This window comes from Pongo abelii, chromosome 11, assembly GCF_028885655.2.
Source record: "Pongo abelii isolate AG06213 chromosome 11, NHGRI_mPonAbe1-v2.0_pri, whole genome shotgun sequence".
NCBI lineage: Eukaryota > Metazoa > Chordata > Mammalia > Primates > Hominidae > Pongo > Pongo abelii.
In genome coordinates, this window is record NC_071996.2 from 74435535 (window position 1) to 74457509 (window position 21975).

Sequence of the window (21975 nt, forward strand, 5' to 3'; positions counted from 1 at the left end):
CGATCTGCCCACCTTGGCCTCCCAAAGTGCTAGGATTACAGGTGTGAGCCACTGCCCTCAGCCGGAACGAGAGGTTTTTACATATGAAAAGTCTCAAAAAAATTTTATTCCACTTTCCTCAAGAAGCCATTGCAGGAAGTATTCTACCAAAAATAAGTAAACCACAATAAAAGAAGAGATAAAATGCAGCAAACAGGAGGTTCAACGTAACAGAACAGCAAATGGATTCTCCAAGGTAAAAGTGAAGGGTGATCACAGAATGACTCCTATGCAGCAAGCTTACACAGACTGGCTTCTGGCCCTGAAGCAGGTGAGGAAACAACAGGAAAATGGTGCAGCTGCTGTGGAAAACAGTCAGGTGGTTCCTCAAAAAGTTAAACAGAATTACCATACGACCCAGAAATTCCACTCCTATGTATATAGCCAAAAGAACTGAAAACAGGTATTCAAACAAATATTTGTATACATATGTTCATAGCAGCACTATTCACAATAACCATAAGGTGGGAACAACCCAAAGGTCCATCAGCTGATGAATGGATAGACAAAATATAATATATTTATACTATATTATACAATGGAATAGTATTCAGCCACAAAAAAGGAATAAAGCACTGATATATGCTACGACATGGATGATTCCTAAAAACATTATGCTAAGTGGGAAAAAAAAACAGATGCAAAAGTTCATATTGTTTAGCCAGGCGTGGTGGCTCACACCTATAATGCCAGCACTTTGGGATGCTGAGGTGGGTGGATCACCTGAGGTCAGGAGTTTGAGACTAGCCTGGCCAACATGGTGAAACCCTGTCTCTACCAAAAATCCAAAAAATTAGCCAGGCATAGTGGCGCGCGCCTGTAATCCCAGCTACTCAGGAGGCTGAGGCAGGAGAATCGCTCGAACCCAGGAGGCGGAGGTTGCAGTGAGCTGAGATCACGCCATTGCACACCAGCCTGGATGATAAGAGTGAAATTCTGCCTCAAAAAAAAAAAGTTCATATTGTACAATTCCATTTATATTAAATATCCATAATAGGTAAATCCATAGAGACAGAAAGTAGGCTGGAAGTTGCCAGAGCTCGGGGGAAAGCAGAAATAGAAAGTGACTGCTGAATGGAACAAGGTTTCTTTTTGGGATGATAAAAATGTTTTGGAACTAGATATAAGACACTGTGAACGTACTAAATGCCACTAAATTGTGCACTTTTATTTATTTTGTTTTTAATTTTTTTTAGACAGAGTCTCGCTCTGTCACCCAGGCTGGAGTGCAGTGATGCAATCTCAGCTCACTGCAACCTCCACCTCCTGGGTTCAAGTGATTCTCCTGCCTCAGCCTCTCCAGTAGCTGGGATTACGGCATTCACCACCTCGCCTGGCTAATTTTTGTATTTTTAGTAGAGACAAGGTTTCGCCATGTTGGCCAGGCTGGTCTTAAAGTCCTGATCTCAAGTGATCTGCCCACCTCAGCCTCCCAAAGTGCTGGGATTACAGGCGTGAGCTACCACACCTGGCCTAAATTGTGCATTTTTAAATGATTAATTTTATGTAAATTTACCTCAAATTTTTTTAAAAAAGAAAGAAAGCTCCTGGAGAGCTCCAAGAAGATGAAATTAATAGAATACCTAATGTGTTTTAAACGCATTAAAAAGAGATCTTAATAATTGGGCCAAGATTTAAGAATGACTTAGTATTAGTACACAAAAAACTAAACAAATGAAAACTAGAAACTCTAAGAACAATAACTTTAGGCCAGGTGCAGTGGTTCACTCCTGTAATCCCAGCACTTTGGGTGGTCAAAGCAGGCAGATCACTTGAGGCCAGGAGTTCAAGACCAGCCTGGCCAACATGACAAAACCCCACCTCTACTAAAAATAGAAAACTTAGCCAGGTGTGGTGGCACACTCCTGTAATCCCAGCTACTTGAGTGGTTGAGACATGAGAATTGCTTGAACCAAGAGGTGGAGGTTACAGTGAGCCAGGATCACACCACTGCACTCCAGCCTGAGCAACAGAGCCAGACTCTGTCTCAAAAAAATATATAATAACTTCAGCCACCAATAGTATTTACAAAATTATAATAACTCGTAGGATTACTGATCTAAGCAGAATCATGATATAATTATATTGGGGGAAAGGGGACAGAAGTCCAAGTCTGTGATAAAGAGGGAGAGGAGAGAGGTGAAAGAACTAGCTTCTTTTTTTTTTTTTTTTGAGATGGAGTCTTGCTCTGTCACCAAGGTTGGAGTGCAGTGGTGTGATCCCAGATCACTGCAAGCTCCGCCTCCCAGGTTCACACCATTCTCCTGCCTCAGCCTCCCAAGTAGCTGGGACTACAGGTACCTGCCACCACACCTGGCTAATTTTTTGTATTTTTAGTAGAGACGGGGTTTCACCATGTTAGCCAGGATGGTCTGGATCTCCTGACCTCGTGATCCGCCCGCCTCAGCCTCCCAAACTGCTGGGATTACAGGCGTGAGCCACTGCGCCCAGCCGTGAAAGAACTAGCTTCTAATCTTCTATAGTTAGGATACAATTAAAAAGTGCTTAAAAGTAGAAAATTAAAAAGTAGAGGTGCTTTACTATTTAAATAAATGGAAGTAAACACTGAAAGAAATAGCTATTAAGAATTTAAAGAGGGGGGAATTTAAAAAATAGGAGTGAAATACCATGGAGAACTTCTATTTTTGTAATAAACTTAATAAATACAAAGGGAAGGACACAGAAGAAGAATAGTATATATTGATACCTGTTATAAAAACTAAGCTCACCTGGAGAAACTGCGTGAATTCTGTGTAGTTAAGATGCTTCTTCCGGTTATGCCCAAAATGCAGTCGGATAAATTCACAATCCCAGTTAAAAGGGATATGATGATGAATAATAGTCTGTCCAAAAATTTCTTTGACATTTTCTTAAAAGGGAAAACAAAAATAAATCAATTATATCTGGAACAAGTAGTTTAACCCACTGCAATGTTCCTACAGAAAAAAATTAAGAGAAGTTTTAAAAGTCAATATCATCTGCTTCTATTAAAATAACTGCAATTTTTTTGTGTGCCCAGAAACCATGCGCAGGAACACAATTGATACAAAAATTATAATTTTACACTTAAGAATATGTACCATTGCATATAAGGCCATGAGATTCTTAATTTCTCTTTATTTAATTTTAATTAGAAAGTGATTTCTATCTTACATTATAAATGGCTGCTATTTTACATCCCGTATAAAATCAATAGTGTTTTCCCAGTTCCTCAAGGAGTCGAATTAAACCCTTTATCAGAAGCATGAATACCTAAATTACAGTATAATGCAATATTTGTCATACTAAGTATGGTTTGATTGAGGCTTGATTATTACATTCACACTAGCCTGAATATGTCTATTGAAGATAGGTATAAGAAAAACTACCAAAAGCATATCATTAGCTCAGCAGCAAGCATCTTATTAAAAGCTTCTGATATTGTTAAAAATATGGTCTCGACACAAAGCTTCAAAATCCCCATAAAATCCATGATTATTAGTCTGAACTATTAAAATATTTTAAGATAAGTTAAATTAGTGATTCACTTTTAAATAAAGAGCTAAATACAGTACACTAATTTTTAGATAGGAACTAGTCACACTGTGTAACATACAACCAAAACCCTCTGGCAGCTTGTCTTCATGCACTAACAACGTCATTTACATTCTTACAGAGTTCTATACTTACTATAAAAGTCAATTCACAAATGACTGGTACTTTAACAAGCATAGACTGGATAAACTAATTTAGAAGCTCATGCCAAAAAAAAAAAAATCATGAACAAAGTTAAGAAAGCAGGAAGCCTGTTTTACTGATGTCTTAAGAACAAAATTATTTTCAAATTTCAGCCAATTTTATTAGTGAAAGGGTTTTGCCATCAATAGCTATCAGTTATACTAGAGAATTAGTAAATACACATCTAAGGTTTTATAATCTCCAACTATGCTATTTTCTCTAATTTCTGCAAATTATTTAAATAAGATACTGATCTCATATTGTAAATGGTTTAATGGATTCCCTTAGGTTTATATACATACACTTTTTCTTAATAAAAGCATTACTACTGGGATAGGGGAATGTAAGAATTCTGAACTGGACGTTCTACCAGTCTAGAGTCAATATAATAGCTCTGAATAGATTGCAGCAATCAGCAAAGTTGGAAGAAGGCATTGGATGTCACTGGGGAGATGGGATTCTCATCTTTCCTTTCAAATGGAATGCACGATTCATTTCTTCCCTAAGTAGGGACAAATACTTCAGAGTTTTCAATAGGTCAAGCATTTTCACCTTACACAAATACAAATTTAAAAAGCGAAGAATTAACCCAATAGCAATTTGTGGGATCCTGGTTTCTAACCAACACAAAAGATGATCCTCAAATCTATGTGAAACTTCCAAGTTGTAAAATATGTTAAAGTTTACAAAACAATTAAAATAATAAAGATAGCGGAAAATATTTAGGGCTACAAATACTGTAGCAGATCATTAAAGATTTTTAGGATCTTTCTAACTTAATTAATTAGCTGTTTCTAGTCCCAAATTAATTAATTTCTTACTTTTAAGGTCTAACAAAAAGAACTGTTTCATCTTCAAGTTAAAAAAAATTCAAAATGGAAAGCAAATTAGAATACATTACTATATTTAATTAAGTAACATTACAGTTATTAAAGGGAATAGTTATTTCAGGGTAAACTTTTAAAGGTTATTTCAAAAGTTAAAATATAATTGTTTGATAATAAATGTATATATTACTACCTAGATAATTCTTATATAATGGTAGAATGAAATTGAATCCCTTTTATATAATAAGAAAATATCAGAATCTCAAATGTGAAACTATATAAAATAAAGTCCAAAACGCAAAAGCATTCAAGCTAAGAAAATTTAATTATCTATAAAAAATTGTTTGGCTGGGCACAGTGGCTCACGCCTGTAATCCCAGCACTTTGGGAAGCCAAGGCAGGCAGATCACGAGGTCAGGAGTTAGAGACCAACCTGGCCCCCATGGTGAAACTCTGTCTCTACTAAAAATACAAAAATTAGCCAGGCATGGTGGCACACGCCTGTAGTCCCATCTACTCGGGAGGCTGAGGCAGGAGAATTGCTCGAACCCGGGAGGCGGAGGTTGCAGTGAGCCAAGATTGTGCCACTGCACTCCAGCCTGGGTGACAGAGCAAGGCTCTGTCTCAAAAAAAAGTTTCTATTATCACAAAAACGATATTTATGAACTAAATTTATAATGCATAATTTACATCTGGAAAATATCTCAGTAATAAAAACTTTAGATATCCTATTTCATAAACTCCTTAGCCATCTCTAAATAAGATCTTAGAATGTCTCTGAAACAATTAAAATGATGGCCTAAATTAGTCATAGTGTTCTCCCCAAATACAGAAGTGTCATTTTCCATGAGTATTTGGACATTTTCTACTTTTCCCAAAGTGGTCACTTGACAGCTTTATATATGGTTTTGTTATGATCATTATTATATGCTGTGGTTTATTTACCTTGATACTTTTAGGGTTTTTTTAAGACACTTCATGGACTACTATAATTACTAGAATAAGATTACAAACCTACTTTGGCACTTCTGGAGATGTATTTTACTTCTCTTCTGTTATCATTGTTTCTACTACCAAGTGCCTGAGGCTGGTTCAGATACACAGAAATAATTAGTAGAACTATTGTTTTCAAGTCCAATTCATAAATTGCCACTTTACTTTTATCAGAATGTGATAAATAAAATTACATAAAAGCTCCAGAACTGGAGAGCTTATGCTTGTATGAGGTAATAACTCAAACAGCTGGTGTTTTTATGTTACCCAGCTTTATCAGGTCCTGCATGACATGAAAGGGAACACCAATAGTCTCAAATATACCAACTACATCTAACTGAAACTGCGTAGCAAGTTCCACCCACCCCCAGAGAGAATCCCATCTTTCCAGTGGCAAACAAGGATCTTTTTTTTGCCATGTTTAGGAATGCTATTTCTGTAGCATAGTTCTGGCCTGGAAGAAAGGGAAATGACAGTCACATCTTATTGGCAGCAAAATCACGATATAGTATTTTATACTAGGTTGGCATAGCTAAGAGAACCAGGAATCCATTAGTTTTCTGACATATAGAAAACAATAGACAACTTTTTCACTTCCTGCAGAGCATGGGCTTATGAAAGGGATGGTTTATACTTCCATTGAAAAGGGAACCGGGGCCAAATACAAAAGTAGCCTGTCATTATGTTCTCTTTGCTCAAAGGAGAGGAGCACAATGATTTGTCAGGAGAGCAGGTAATGGTGACAACTGTGATTAAGTAAAAATGTTCACAGATGTGTAACATTAGTCAGTTTAGCTGTATCAGTCACTTATGATGATTGGACTAGATGAAATACACATTAAATCATATATATTATGTAAATATGTCTTAACAGAGGTTTTAATTTCCCCAGCAACCCATACTGTGTCTCCCCATCTCATCCACCCTCATCCCTCCCCTGGTTCTTATGGGCACTTCCTACTGGTCTTGTTCACCTTTCTGCAGTACAAAATTACCTCTGACCGGGGCTGGCACTCTTCTCCAAGACTGCCACCATGCCTGTTCCATGAATGAGCCTGGAAGGAGCTGCTGTACCAACGGTGTGGCCAGAGAACTCCTCCTGTAGGTATACAAGCCATCAGCCCTGTGACACAGCCCACCTACCATCAGCCCAACGACATCCTTATTCCAAGGATTCCAGCCCAGCAGGAGCCACTACAACCAACTTATAGGCTTGAGACCAAACATTCTTATTGTCAGGGGGAAAAGTTCCTCAGTAGCTGAGTTTCACCTGCACAGTTCTTAAAGTGAAGTCAGAGAGGTTTTTAGGACTCCCACCATGAATGGTGAATATCCTTGTACACAGCTGAACAAAAACAATGGTGAGACTTGTAGAAGTGAAGAGTTTTTCAGTGAAGGAAAAATTGGAGGAAAGAGGAGGAACTGGGAAACCAAAAAAGAAAACAAAGGAAAACAAACAACAACAACAACAAAAAGACCAACAACAGGAACTTGTAGAGGAAGTCCCAACCAACATGGCATGTAGACTCAGTCCCAGACTTCTGGGTTCTACTCTCAGATGGTCATTAGTTTCCTGAATGACCTCCTGTTTCTCGGAGAGAAAGTATTTCTATTAGCCCTTTACCTACCTCTAGAAGGGACTACTGCATAGTCAATAGAGTAGTCCTGCTGTCAAATATATGTAAAGGTCCATTTCTCAGGAAAGATGAGTTCATATTTAAAGACTATCGGTTGGGCGCGGTGGCTCACGCCTATAATCCCAGCACTTTGGGAGGCCAAGGGAGGTGGATCACCTGAGGTTAGAAGTTTGAGACCAGCCTGGCCAACATGGTGAAACCCTGTCTCTACTAAAAATAGAAAAAATTAGTCGGGTGTGGTGGCACATGCCTGTAGTCCAGCTACTAGGGAAGCTGAGGCAGAAGGATCGCTAGAACCCAGGAGGTGGAGGTTGCAGTGAGCCGAGATCACACCACTGCACTCCACCCTGGGCAACACAGCAAGACCCTGTCTCAAAATAAATAAATAAATACATACATACATACATACATACATACTATTATTATGGAAGCTAGACGCTTCCACAGTCTATCATCAAATAGCATAAAAACTAATAACACTCCATCCTTTTTTTCACCTTGAACTCTTAAGCTACTCTAATAGCCTTGAGTACTAAAAAAAAAAGCAAAAACCAAAAAACTTCTCTGCAATATCCGAAAGCAACACCAAGAAAAAAAATACCAAAAATTCTTCCTGATTTAATTTGAACACTCAGGTGAAGCTCTACTTCTTACCAAATTAAGCTATATATTTATTATCATAGAATTTTCATTTATTTTTATGAAAGTCTTTGTCTGTCATGCAGGCTGAAGTCAGTGGTGTGATTTTTTTTTTTTTGAGATGGAGTTTTGCTCTGTCACCCAGGCTGGAGTGCTGCAGTGGCACAATCTCAGCTCACTGACCTCAGCCTCCCGGGTTCATGCCATTCATGAGCCTCCCAGGTAGCTGGGACTACAGGCATCCGCCACCATGCCCAGCTAATTTTTTTGTATTTTTAGTAGAGACGGGGTTTCACCGTATTAGCCAGGATGGTCTCGATCTCCTGACCTCGTGATCCGCCCACCTCAGCCTCCCAAAGTGCTGAGATTACAGGCATGAGCCACCGTGCCCGGCCCAGTGGTGTGATCTTGGCTCACTGCAACCTCTGCCTCCCAGGTTCAAGAGATTATCCCACCTCAGCCTCCCAAGTAGCTGGGGTTACAGGTGCATACCACCATAACTGGCTAATTTTTTTGTATTTTTAGTAAAGACAGGGTTTCACCATGTTGCCCAGGCTGGTCTTGAACTCTTGGCCTCAAGTGATCCTCCTGCCTCGGCCTCCCAAAGTACTGGGATTATAGGCAAGAGCCACCATGCCTGGCCTCCATAGAATTCCCTTTTTTTTGGGAGGGGGATGGAGTCTCACTGTGTCACCCAGGCTGGAATGCAGTGGCATGATCTTGGCTCACTACAGCCTCTGCCTCCCAGATTCAAGCAATTCTCCTGCCTCAGCCTCCCAAGTAGCTCAGATTACAGGCGCATGCCACCATGCCCTGCTAATTTTTGTAGTTTTGCTAGAGACAGGGTTTCACCGTGTTGGCCAGGCTGGTCTCAAACTCCTGATCTTGTGATCCACCCACCTCAGCTTCCCAAAGTGTTGGGATTACAGGCATGAGCCACTGCACCCAGCCCAGCAGGCTGGTCTTGAACTCCTGACCTTAGGTGATCCTCCCACCTCGGCCTCCCAAAGTGCTGGGATTACAGGCGTGAGCCACCGCACCTGGCCACCATAGAATTTCATATTATTGCATGTCTATAGCTTTGTTTCCAGTGAGAAAGGGTACATTTTTCATAACTACACTTCCATCTCCTGGCTCTTTAAAATAATAACAGTGGTTGTGCCTAACCCATCCCAATTTATTCTCTCCTTCAGGGAAAAACAGCCTATTTCAGAGGCACAAATGGAACACATTTTTATTTGCTATATGTATTAATGGTCAAACATAGTACTACGTTTAAAGGAATCTCTGCTTTTTGAGGTTTCTTCAGTCAGAGGGGGAGGATGTGTCCTTGGAAAAGTTTACTTTGAAGAGTGTCCATTCCTAGGCAAACACCAAATTTGGAACACAATGTTGATGTTAATAGAGAACTCAGAACATATAACATGTTTCATACTCATTTTGTAAGTTAATAGACAACAGTTTGTTGTGGTGTTTTTTTTTTTGTTTTTTTTTTTTGAGACGGAGTTGCACTCTTTCATCCAGGCTGGAGTGCAGTGGCGCAATCTCAGCTCACTGCAACCTCCACCTTCCAGTTTCAAGCTATTCTCCTGCCTCAGCCTCCCAAGTAACTGGGATTACAGGTGCCCACCACCACGCCCGGCTAATTTTTGTATTTTTAGTAGAGACAGGGTTTCACCCTGTTGGCCAGGCTGGTCTCAAACTCCTGACCTTGTGATCCGCCTGCCGTGGCCTCCCAAAGTGCTGGGATTACAGGCGTGAGCCACCACGCCTGGCCCCTTAAAAAAAAAAAAAAAAGATTAAATCTTTAGTAAGGCAATAGGCCTTTTTTTCATTTGAGACAGGGTTTCACTCCCGTCACCCAGGCTAGAGTGTAATGGCACAATCTCAACTCATTGCAACCTCCACCTCCCAGGCTCAAGCAATCCTCCTGCCTCAGCTTCCCGAGTAGCTGGGACTACAGGCATGTGCCACCACGCCCGGCTAATTTTTGTGTTTTTAGTAGAGATGGGGTGTCACCATGTCACCCGTGCTGGTCTTGAACTCCTGGGCTCAAGCAGTCTGCCCACCTCGGCCTCCCAAACTGCTGGGATTACAGACATGAGTCACTGCGCCCGGCCTTTTTTTTAATTTGGATTTTAAATGCACGGCAGCTACTGACAACACGATGTAGTATAACTGCTTATCTAGGTTACCTGAATCTAATAGTACTGAACAGGATCTCCAGTGCACTTGTGGACAATGGGGAGACCAAGGCAAACTTACACTGTAGCCAGCACACACCAGTCATGCAATGGCCTCTACAAGGCTCATGCCACCTGACAGTAACACATATACAAACCATTAAGTAATTATCCACAGCATGCATTAGAAGTTTTATTAAAGAAACATCAAAGAGGAAACAATTAACTAATATTTTATTCACTCTTAAAAAAACTCCAGAACCCTTTCCTGAGCTTTCACATTCTGAAATGGATTTCCAAGGCCTCAATCTAAGTCCTCTCCCCAGAGCAGAGGTATCTTTAACAACAAAAAACCTCATATAAACACTCAAGTAAATGTTCAATATTACTACTTATATAAATACTTGCAAAGATGCACACAGTTTAAGTATGTAATTTGATGTGTATAAAATCATATCTAAAAAAAGCATAAATGAGAACAATATATACAAGTACACAGATAACATTATCATCATAGTCTACAAGAGATGTTGATGGCATAACAGGTTTTCTCCACTTCCTTACACCTTGCATCTAATATTGTCTTCCAACTTTCTCTCATGTGCACAAGAGAAAACTATAAATAGCTCCAAACTAGAAAACAGAAGGCCATTTGGTGAAAAGGATTTAACTCTATTTAGAATGGATCTAAAATTTCCTTTTACCTAAACATGTGCCTATAAATACATAAGCACAATTCATTTTACTAAGTGGGTACAAACATGAAAACTGACCTTCACCCCAGATCCAAAATCCTATAAAAATAAACTCCAAGTTAATTACTTCCTTATGCATAAATTCTGTAGTCTTGAATATGGCTTGAAATAAGCAGTCCCTAGAAATCTTGTTAAATGGCATTTGCTACAACAGTTTCAATATTTTTCCTCTTAAAAATATGAAAGGAAACTTTCTTTTATTATTTCTCTCATTCTACTTAAGAAAATTTGTCTCAAAGTGGATCCTTAAAACTAGGAAGGCAGGGACAGAAGGCAAAATGGTCAAAGTCCTTAGGAAATAGGTGAGCACCATCAAAAGAGCCAACCAGCTAGCCAGGGAACCCAGAACAGAAACAGGGTACAGCTTTTAAAAAATGTTTCAAATTTTTTAGAGACTGGGTATCACTATGTTGTGCAAGCTGGCCTCAAACTATGGGCTCAAGAGATCCTCCCATTTCAGCCTCCCAAGGAGCTGAAATCACTCCTTTGGGAGTTGAGACTACAGGTATGCGCCACTGCACATGGCTTCATCTTTTTCTTATTCCATAATAATATTCCTGTCTCTAGATTATGGAGGAAAAGAATGAAAGCAAGATTTTTGAGGGCTCATATGTTCTTCAGTTTATACCTGGTACCGTAAAAACTAAAACTGATTTGTGTTTAATCCTAACTATATTTCTAAAAATTCTAATTCATAAATCATAGTCTGAAAGAAAAACAGAAGACCTATAAAAAGCTAAAGTTGGCTGGGCGCAGTGGCTCACGCCCGTAATCTCAGCACTTTGGGAGGCCGAAGTGGGCGGATCACCTGAGGTCAGGAGTTTGAGACTGGCCAGCCTGACCAACATGGGCGAAGCCCTGTCTCTACTAAAAAAAATACAAAAATTAGCGAGGCGTGGTGACAGGCGCCTGTAATCCCAGGTACTCGGGAAGCTGAAGCAGGAGAATCACTTGAACCCAGGAGGCAGAGGTTGCAGTGAGCCAAGATCGCGCCACTGCACTCCAGCCTGGGTGACAGAGTGAGGCTCCACCTCCAAAAAAAAAAAAAACTAAAGTTGAGATCTAATGACTACAAGCTTTCATTTACATTAAATAAGGCATATGTAAACTTAGCTACTTCCTACACTCATTTTAATCTATTTATCAACAATGGCATGTGTCTTTATTATTCAGTTGGTCTTGACAGTCTGTTGGATGAAGTGGCTTGAGTTACTAATTTTACAATAATAGAAACTGGGAAAAGTAACTAAATGGAGGAGACACAAAGAACCATGATATCAAGGTAGAGGGACAAAAATTAGAATTTGATTGTGAGATCTAATTCTTAATGCACACAGGATATAAGCACAGGGCACTGTCACTAACTCAGACATCTGAATCAAGTTATTTTCCAAGCATTTCTGCATCACATTTGTGAGATATGTGAGCATGTGTGATACCTACTGAAAATAGAAAATGCAGCATTACTAGTAGTACATGGTTAATGCTGAATGAGATGATGGAGGTTTTGTGCCTTAAACTACAGAATCTAGGTGTTTCTGAGGAAAGTCAACATTCTTCAGGAGGCAAGATGGCCGAAGCTTGCTCCAAAGGAGGAGGATGCAAGATTTATATGCAAAAATCTAAATAACTCTGCATAGCAGGCCAGGCACGGTGGCTCAGGCCTGTAATCCCAGCACTTTGGGAGGCCGAGACAGGCGGATCATGAGGTCAAGTGTTTGAGACCAGCCTGGCCAACATGGTAAAACCCCATCTCCACTAAGAATACAAAAATTAGCTGGGCATGGTGGCGCATGCCTGTAATCCCAGCTACTCAGGAGGCTGAGGCAGGAGAATCACTTGAACCCGGGAGGCAGAGGTTGCAGTGAGCCAAGATCACGCCACTGCAATCCAGCCTGGGCGACAGGGCAAGACTCCGTCTCAAAAAAAACAAAACAAAACAAAACAAAAAACTCTGCATAGCATTTTTTTGGAAAGTCTTCTCATACAGAAGATAGTTGAGTCAATGGGCAGAAGGAAGAAGAAAACAATCAATGCCAAGCTAGAAAATGTGTCCACCAAAATTACAGCCAAGGCACTACTGGTCCTTCTGATTGACTGACTTGTACTTTCTCACCACTTTGACCATTGCAGTGATAATTTTTCCTTCAAGTTTAACTAAAGGACATCTATTTTATAACTCAAACACAATAGTGAATAAGTGTTTAGTGCCATAGCTCAGGGAAAGCCTGATTTTCAAGGGTGTTTCTACAAATATCCATGCCAATTCACACTATAAAAGGGGGCTTAAGTTTAATTTTGCAAGATGAGAAATTTCTGGAGATCTCTTTCACAACATTGTGAATATACTTAATACTACTAAACTGTAACTTTAAAATGGTCAAGACAGTACATTTTATCTTGTGTTTTTTGCCACAATAAAAACAGTGGCAACCTTTAAAAAGGTGGGGGCAGTGCTCAAGGTCCTTTAACTACTACATGGCTTTTATTGAAAAAATTGTTGCAAGAAAAATTAGCCAATACTTTTACTAAACATATACTAATTTCTGTAAAAAAGTGTCTTTAATATATGGTTACAAATAAAAATCCTAGTGTATACACCTGCGAAACATCAACAATGTGTTAGACTATGCATCTACTAGAGGATTTAAATAAATTTCTACATCCATGTCAGATGGCAATTTTAATATTCTAGCCTCTTTCCCAAAACTGAAATCTAAAATTCAGGTTCAGAGAACACTAACTAATTTTGCCTTGATATCCTCCTTCAGTTCCATTCTTGGTGTTACAATGACATAGTAGCAATTTTCCAAGGATGCTACAAGAGAAGCTCTGAACTCCCTATCTAAAAATCACTTAAAGAATGAGAAAATTGTTTCATGTTGTTCAAAATCTACCTCGTAAGGAATTTTGCCCAGGCTGGCCCAGAACAAGAAAATCTTACACTATTTATTTTAGGAATGTGAAAGTGTCAGTGACTCAATGAGCTAAAGCAACAGCATTACTACACTTCTTCATCTTTGGCAACAGTTTAATGCTTTGAAAAAATAAATCCATCATTACCTGCATAAATCCTTTTAGGAAATTCAATTATGGGTCAGGTCCTAAATAAGCAGTAATCTATATTTAGTTACTAGATTCAGAAATTGAAGACTGGACCAGCATCATTAACTTATCATTTATAATCTTCTTTTTCCCTTACCAAATGTCACCTCTCCATTTCCACTCTTGTCAAACAACTGGAAAGCCACTATGAACATGGAATCTGGAGCACATAAAACAGATTCAAATGCCAAAAACTCTTGATAGGAGATCAACCTGGAATAAAATATAAAACGTCATTGGCTGGTGAAGAAAGGGAAAGCATCAGGCATCTAATCTGCCTTTACTATATAAACTGTAGCTCAGGGTAACCAAATAATTGATAAAGGGTAGTTTGTATTTATAGAGGTACTTCAGATAAGGAAGGAAGGGAGAATTAGAATATCACCCTTTTGTAAGCCCATAGAAAATTAATGAAACTGGGCAATAATCAATAGCTCCTAACATCATGAAGAGAGAGAACCAGGCAAAATATAATTAAACCTGAATCTGATCAAGTCTCTGGATCAGTTTCTCAACCTCAGTACTGTTGACATTTTAAGTTGGATAATTCTTTGTTGTGGGGGTTTCCTGTGCTTTGTAGCATGTTTAGCAGCATCCCTGGCCTCTACCCACTAGAAGCCAATAGCATCCCCAAGTTGTGACCAGCAAAAATGTCTCCAGACATTGCCAAATATCCCCTGGAGAGCAAAATCACCCCTGTTGAGAAACACTGCTCTAGAACTATTCATTAATTTACAGAAAATACAACGAACAAAGGAACATGTTCACCACCACCACATAAATGCAGACTGTAGGAAATGACAGAAGAAACATTCCATAGTTGCAGAAAAATAATTTTTAATGAAGCTGTGAAGAGGATTCTTCTTTTTTTTAAGGGGCCATTCTAATCTCTGTATCATTCCAATTTTATTATATGTGCTGCTGAGGCAAGCACAGGGAATCTCAATCTTAAAAGACCTAAGAGATATAACAATGAATCACAATATACACATCCTTATTTGGATTCCAATTTAAACAAAGTAAAAAAAAAGTTTTTTAATTTATAAGATCATCCAGGAAATGGAAATACCAATATAATGCAAACGCTTGATGATATTAAGAAATCAATGTTTTTAGGAGGTTTTTTTGGTTGTTGTTAAGCATTATCTTTTAGAGATACACAGTGAGACACTTACAAATGAAATACGTCATCTAGAATTTGCTTCAAAATAATCCAGAGGATGGAGAAGAGATGGAGGTATAAACAAAATAATTATTTTGGTAATGATTAAAAGTAGGTGATGAGTTCATAGAATTTACATTATTCTCTGTTATACATGTTTGAAATATCACTAATAAAAATTTTGACCAGGCACAGTGGCTCACATCTGTAATCCCCGCACTTTGGGAGGCTGAGGCAGGAGGATTGCTTGAGTCCAGGAGTTTAAGACCAACCTGGGCAACATAGGGAGACTCCACCTCTACAAAAAGTAAAAATAAAAAATTAGCTGGGCATGGTGGCACACACCCGTAATCCCAACAACTCAGGAGGCTGAGGTGGGAGGATTGCTTGAGCCCAGGAAGTAGAGGCTGTAATAAGCCATGATCATGCTACCGCACTCCAGCTTGGGTGACAGACCAGACTCTGTCTCAATACATAAATTAATTAAATTAAAATAAAACTTTTAGAGGCAGGGCACAGTGGCTCACGCCTGTAATGCCAGCATTTTGGGAGGCTGAGGCAGGCAGATCACTTGAGCTCAGGAGTTCAAGAGCAGCTTAGGCAATATGGTGAAACCCTGTCTCTACAAAAAATACAAAAATTAGCCAGGTGTGGTGGTGTGCACCTGTAGTACCAACTACTTGGGAGGCTGAAGTGGGAGGACAGTTTAAGCCCACGAGGCAGAGGTTGCAGTGAGCCAAGATTGTGCCACTGTACTCTAGCCTGGGTAACAGAGCCAGACCCTGTTTAAAAAAAAATTTATTTTTAAATAAAAATGTTAAAAGGAAAAATCAAAACAAAAAAGGTGGGAGCCAGGTGCAATCTCATGCACCTGTAGTCCCAGCTACTCAAAAGGATGAGGCATGAGGATCACTTGAGCCCAGGAGTTCAAGGCTGTAGTATGCAATGCTGGTGCCTGTGAATAGCCACTGTACTCCAGCCTGGGTAACAGAGTGAGACCCATTTCAAAACAAAACAAAACTTAACAAAAAGTGGGGGAAACTCATAAGTTGGGTTTCTAGAACTTAATGAGTCCTATTATACTCAAGGTTATAAAATTAACCAGTGGTCAAAACTACACAGAAATTGCCTTCAGTGACCTTACAAAGCCAGCATATACCAGATCTTTCATAGCAAGCTTGCTACAAAGATTCCATACCATCTTGCTGCTCATTAGTAGTGAGTGTCCAAGTAACAGCATTATAAAAATGTGTCTCATATGCACACAGATCTGCAGACTGGTCTTCAATGAAGTATTTTCCTAGGAAACTAATCTTTCCTTGATTGTCCAATGTTAATTATTCTATATATTTCAAAATGTGTTAATTGATACAAGGACTTTCCATAGTGTATCTTTCATGCAATTTCTGTTTGAGGAAGAAAAAAACAGACTGACCAATAATTTTAAAAATAAGAAATAGGCTGATTATGGGTTTTCTTTAAAAAGGCATAACATATTGGCTTTTACAAAATAGCATCAAGACATAAAAAATTCACCTACCCTGAAATACAGAATATGTAGCTTTAAAACAAATTTCATGCTCAGTAGTAAAACCTTCTATATTTATGAGAAGAGGCCAAAAACTTCTTCCTTAACTAGCAAAGGTCACAAACTACCAGCTGGCAGACTGAATTTGGTTCAAAGATGTGTTTTCTTTGGCATGCAAAGTACTATTTTTTAGTTGCATTAGTTGACATTAAGAAATCACAAGATTTCCCATAAATAAGTTTTTCTGGTTTATTTTGATAAATTGCAAGTGTGAACAACACTAGGTTTCTGGTCCCAAATAGCACCAGCCCCTTGAAGACAAGCAGTCTTTCTCCTTCAGAAAATCAACCAAACAGGGCTCATCAATTATCTGTCTACAGACCACACTGTCCTTGTGGATTTGAGACTCTTGTCACATAGGTTTCCAATTAAGTAGCCCTTTGTTTAAAATAGAAAGTCTATGGAATTTACTAAATATCTACATTTTGTCTGTCAGCATATTCAAAAAGGCAAATCATATATTCATGCAACTTTTGAGCCAGAAGGACGCTTAGAAAGGCAAACGTTAAGTGATCTTCCTCAAAGACATTCAGCAAATCAGTGAGTCTACTTAAAGACTCCTAACTCCTGCCTTCAATTGGTGTTCTTCCATTACTGTGTATCTCCTAACCCTTTCCCAATTTTAAAGCTACAGTTGAAAACCAGAAAGAGTATCTGGCATTAGTAAGTAGACTACTATTACAAGAAGCTATTGGGGCAATACTCAGCCATCCCTCAGTACTCAGTTACCTTCAGATATATTCAGATGTATCACACGAGATATATATTCAGATGTATCATGAAAATACACAAAAGTACCAACAACTTAAAAATTAGTCAAAAATCAGCCTGTTATGGTGACACATGCCTGTAGTCCTAGCTACTCAGGAGGCTAGGGCAAGAGGATCGCTTGAGCCCCAAGTTCGAGGCTGCAATGAGCTGTGATTGTGCCACTGCACTTCAGCCTGGGTGACAGTAAGACTCTATCTCTAAAAAATAAATAAATAAAAAATAAATCAACTGAGTACATTATTTAGCCTTAAAAAGGAATGGAATTCTGACATATGCTGTAATATAGATGTGCCCTGAAAACATTATGCTAAATGAAATAAGGCAGACACAAAAGGACAAATATTATATTGTTCCACATACGTGAGACAGCTAAAATAGTAGCAATAAGTGGAGTACTGGTTATCAGGGGCTGGTTGGAGTGGAAGGAGAGAGAATGGGGAGTCATTATGTAATGGGTATGGGGTTTCAGTATGGAATGATAAAAATGTTCTGCAAATGGATACGACAATTTTTTTTTTTTTTGAGACGGAGTTTTGCTCTTGTTGCCCAAGCTGGAGTGCAATGGCACGATCTCGACTCACTGCAACCTCCGCCTCCACCTTCTGGATTCAAGCAATTCTCCTGCCTCAGCCTCCTCAGTAGCTGGGATTACAGGTGCGTGCCACCACACCAGGCTAATTTTTGTATTTTTATTAAAACGGAGTTTCACCATGTTAGCCATGGCTGATTTTGAACTCCTAACCTCAGGTGATCTGCCCGCCTCAGCCTCCCAAAGTGCTGGGATTACAGCCATGAGCCACTGCACCTGGCCTTGGATATGATAATAGTTGCATAACAATGTGAATGCACTTAAAGCCACTGAACTGTCCACTTAAAAATTATTAAAATGGTAAATGTTATGTATATTTTAACACAATTAAAAAAAAGTCACTTGAGGTTACCTAGGTGCGTACATTTGTCAAAGCTCAGCAAATACACCTTTGAGTTTTACATTTTCTTACTATGTGCGAGTCTTACATTTAAAGAAAAACACTCAAAGGCTGGGCATGGTGACTCACACCTGTAATCCCAGCACTTTGGGAGGCTGAGACAGGTGGATCATTTGAGGTCAGTGGATCACTTGAGGTCAGGAGTTTGAGACCAGCCTGGCCAACATGGTGAAACCCCGTCTCTACTAAAAATACAAAAAAAATTAGCCTGGCATAGCGGCGCATGCCTGTAATCCCAGCTATTTGGGTGGCTGAGGTATGAGAATTGCTTGAACCTGGGAGGTGTAGGTTGCAGTGAGCCGAGATCGGGCCACTGCACTCCAGCCTGAGTAACAGAGACACACTCTGTCTCAAAACAAACAACAACAACAAAAAATCCTCAAAACAAAAAACACTAGTAAATAATGTGCATGCTAAAATATTTCAGAACTATATCAATGTCTGCACTTTACTCTGAAATGTATTAAAAAATAAGATGGATTGATGGAAGGATAGAGGGATGGATGGACATATGAAAAAGCAAGAATAGTCAGATGTTAATAGTAGAATCTGGCCAGGTGCAGTGGCTCACGCCTGTAATCCCAGCACTTGGGAAGGCCAAAGGGGGAGGATTGCTTAAGCCCAAAAGTTCAAGACCAGCCTAAGCAACACAGAAAGACCCTATCTCTACAAAAAATACAAAAATAAATAAAAATTAGCTGTGCATGAGGCAGGCGCCTGTGGTCCCAACTATTTGGGAGGCTGAGGTAGGAGGATCATTTGAGCTCAGGAAGTCGAGACTGCAGTAAGCCATGATCACGCCACTGCATTCCAGCCTGGGCAACAGAGTGGGACCCTGTCTCAAAAATAATAATAATAAAAATAAAAATAAATAAAATAATAATAATAAATATAATCTATGTGGTAGTCTAGGTGGTAGATATATGGGTGTTCACTATAAAATTCTTTCAACTTTCTTGAATGTTTGAAAATTTTCATAATAAAATGTTGGGAGGAATGAGAGAAAAATAGGCCACCTGACAGTCTCTCTGATACTCTCCTCTATTTTAAGCCCACAGTCATTATATACTTACTGCATTATAATGCAACAATACTTTTCTGAAAGCAAGAAATAGTCTGCAATGCTAACATAAAGCAAGCATGTTCCAGAATTTTATTTATGTATTTATGTATTTATTTATTTATTTATTTAAAGAAACAAGGTCTCAATCTGTCTCCCAGCTGGAGAGCAATGGTGCAATCAGAGCTCACTGTAACCTAGAAATCCTGGGTTCAAGTGATCCTCCTGTCTCAGCCTCCTGAGTAGCTGGGACTACAGACAAGCACCACGATGCTTGGTTAATTTTTAAATGTTTTTGTATAGACGGGGTTTTGCTATGTTACCCCGGTTGGTTTTGAACTCCTAGCCTCAGGAGATCCTCCTGCCTTGGCCTCCCAAAGTGCTGGGATCATAGGCGTGAACCACCATGCCTGGCTCCAGAATATTTTTAAGGCTCCTTTTCCCTTTATCCTGCCATGGATTCCTTTATTGCTAGAAGGGCCCAATCAAGACTTTAATAGAATATATGCAAACCACAAGCTACTAACTGTTGAGTGAAGAAACTACTGATTAGTTCACACTCTATTAGTTTTCCTTGTAATGGGGATAAGGAGGTACTTTCACTTTTTACCGTATTACCCCATTGTCTGACTTTTTAGAAAGAACATGTATTCATTTTATAACTTTGAAAAATATATTTTCTGAATTTGGTGTGTTTTTTAAAAATTTTCTACGAAGCCCCTTTTTAATTTAGTAAATAGGAACTAATAAAATGACAAAATATTAATATGTTAATTTTACAATTTTTAAAACAATCAAGATTTCTGCATAAAAGGTTCCTCTATATGCCTGTGTAACATAAAGGAAAACACTTGGGGGAAAAAGTAGAAGAAAAGAACACTAGTTTTCTACATCATAGGAGAACAGAACCTCCAGATAAAATTCTGACTAGGACTAAATATAGAAACTATGGTTCTAGAAGTTAAAATTTCAAGTAAGCAACTGTCTAAATATTTTAGATTAGATCACACAATTATAGTCTCTGAGACCTGCATTAAATGCATAAAATCATTTTGCTTTACATTATACACCAGAACTTCAAAGCTTAAGCCACAATCCCACAAATAATACTTGGCTAATGGCTTTTACTTTTAGACAACTGATTGTGCTATTTATAATATATAATACTGTTTTGTATGTTACATGGCTTTCTACAGCAAGCACCCATATCCAAACACTCCTACTTATTTTACTATCTATTGGGGGAAAGGAGATGAGGAACAAGAGAGAGGAACAGTTAACATCCTGGAAAACATAGGGGAAGGATTGCAGAGCACAAAAGAGCGTGTTTCAACCACTCCTAGACCAATTTTTCTCACACACTTAACCAAATCACTTGAACTTGTCTATACTAGTTCCACTCATTCAGACTTGGTCTTGAATGGTTATAAGCAATATTATATGTTGCCATTTCACGTAACATATCTATAGGACTCATCATCAAAAAACTATGATAGAACTGAGGAACACATTTCGGGGCAGGAAACAATGTACCAAATAAGCTATTCTAATATTTCATCACTGCCCTGGGTTAAGGGGTAGAAAACAGAAAGAGGGAGAATAAAGAATATCTTTTGTCTTTTTCGTTAAGACAGAATCTCACATTTTGCCCCTCAGGCTGGAGTACAGTGGCTCAGTTATAGCTCACTGCAGCCACAAACACTTGGGCTCAATCAATCCTCCTGCCTCATTCTCCCAAGTAGCTAAGGCTATAGGCACACACCACCACAACTGGATAATTTTTTTAATTGTGTAGAGATGGGATTTCACCATGTTGTCCAAGCTGGTCTCAAACTCCTGGCCTCCAGCGATCCTCCCGCCTCAGCCTCCCAAAGTGCTGAGATTACAGGTGTGAGCCACTGTGCCCAGCAGAGAATATCTTTTTAAAAAGATGATTATAAGAAGAAAAATGGGCTGGGTACGGTGGCTCATGCCTGCAATCCCAGCTCTTTGGGAGGCCGAGGTGGGCGGATCACAAGGTTAGGAGTTCGAGACAACAAGCCTGGCCAAATGGTGAAACCTCATCTCTACTAAAAACAGAAAAATAGCCAGGCATGGTGGCATGCACCTATAATCCCAGCTACTTGGGAGGCTGAGGCAGGAGAATCATCACTTGAACCTGGAAGGCAGTGGTTGCAGTGAGCTGAGATCACACCACTGCACTCCAGCCTGGGTGTCAGAGTGAGAATCCATCTCCAACAAAAAAAAAAAAAAAAAAAAAAAAAGAGAAGAAAATGTCCTATTTTAACAATGCAACTCAGCCTAGGAGAACCACATGAAGTTTCAAAGAAGATACACTACTGAGATAGAATAGAGCAGATGGTCACAAAAGGAAACATTTGAAAATATATGGATATTCTGAAATCAGGTCTTAGACCAAATTACTAACAATAAATACTCTGATAATTTCTAAAAGAGCTAAATATATATGTTACCTTTAATAATTTTGATGAAGGAATTCTGATAGGTAT

The 21975-nt window shown here is 39.1% G+C and overlaps 1 protein-coding gene and 1 non-coding gene across 5 annotated transcripts in view; both read right to left on the minus strand.

The window, feature by feature from the left end:
• Positions 1-21975, minus strand: part of SLC25A12 (solute carrier family 25 member 12) — a 231256-nt gene that overhangs the window by 64201 nt on the left and 145080 nt on the right. For 3 of the 4 annotated variants that reach the window (XM_063712448.1, XM_063712449.1, NM_001132062.1), the window contains 2 exon segments: positions 13993-14108; positions 2769-2908 (listed from right to left, as the gene is read on the minus strand). In XM_063712448.1, the coding sequence (XP_063568518.1) occupies positions 2769-2908; positions 13993-14108 (256 nt within the window). 4 annotated transcript variants of the gene reach the window in all.
• On the minus strand, positions 14723-14829 carry LOC112132450 (U6 spliceosomal RNA). The gene has a single exon (XR_002914218.1). It is a non-coding gene; the product is annotated as a U6 spliceosomal RNA (small nuclear RNA).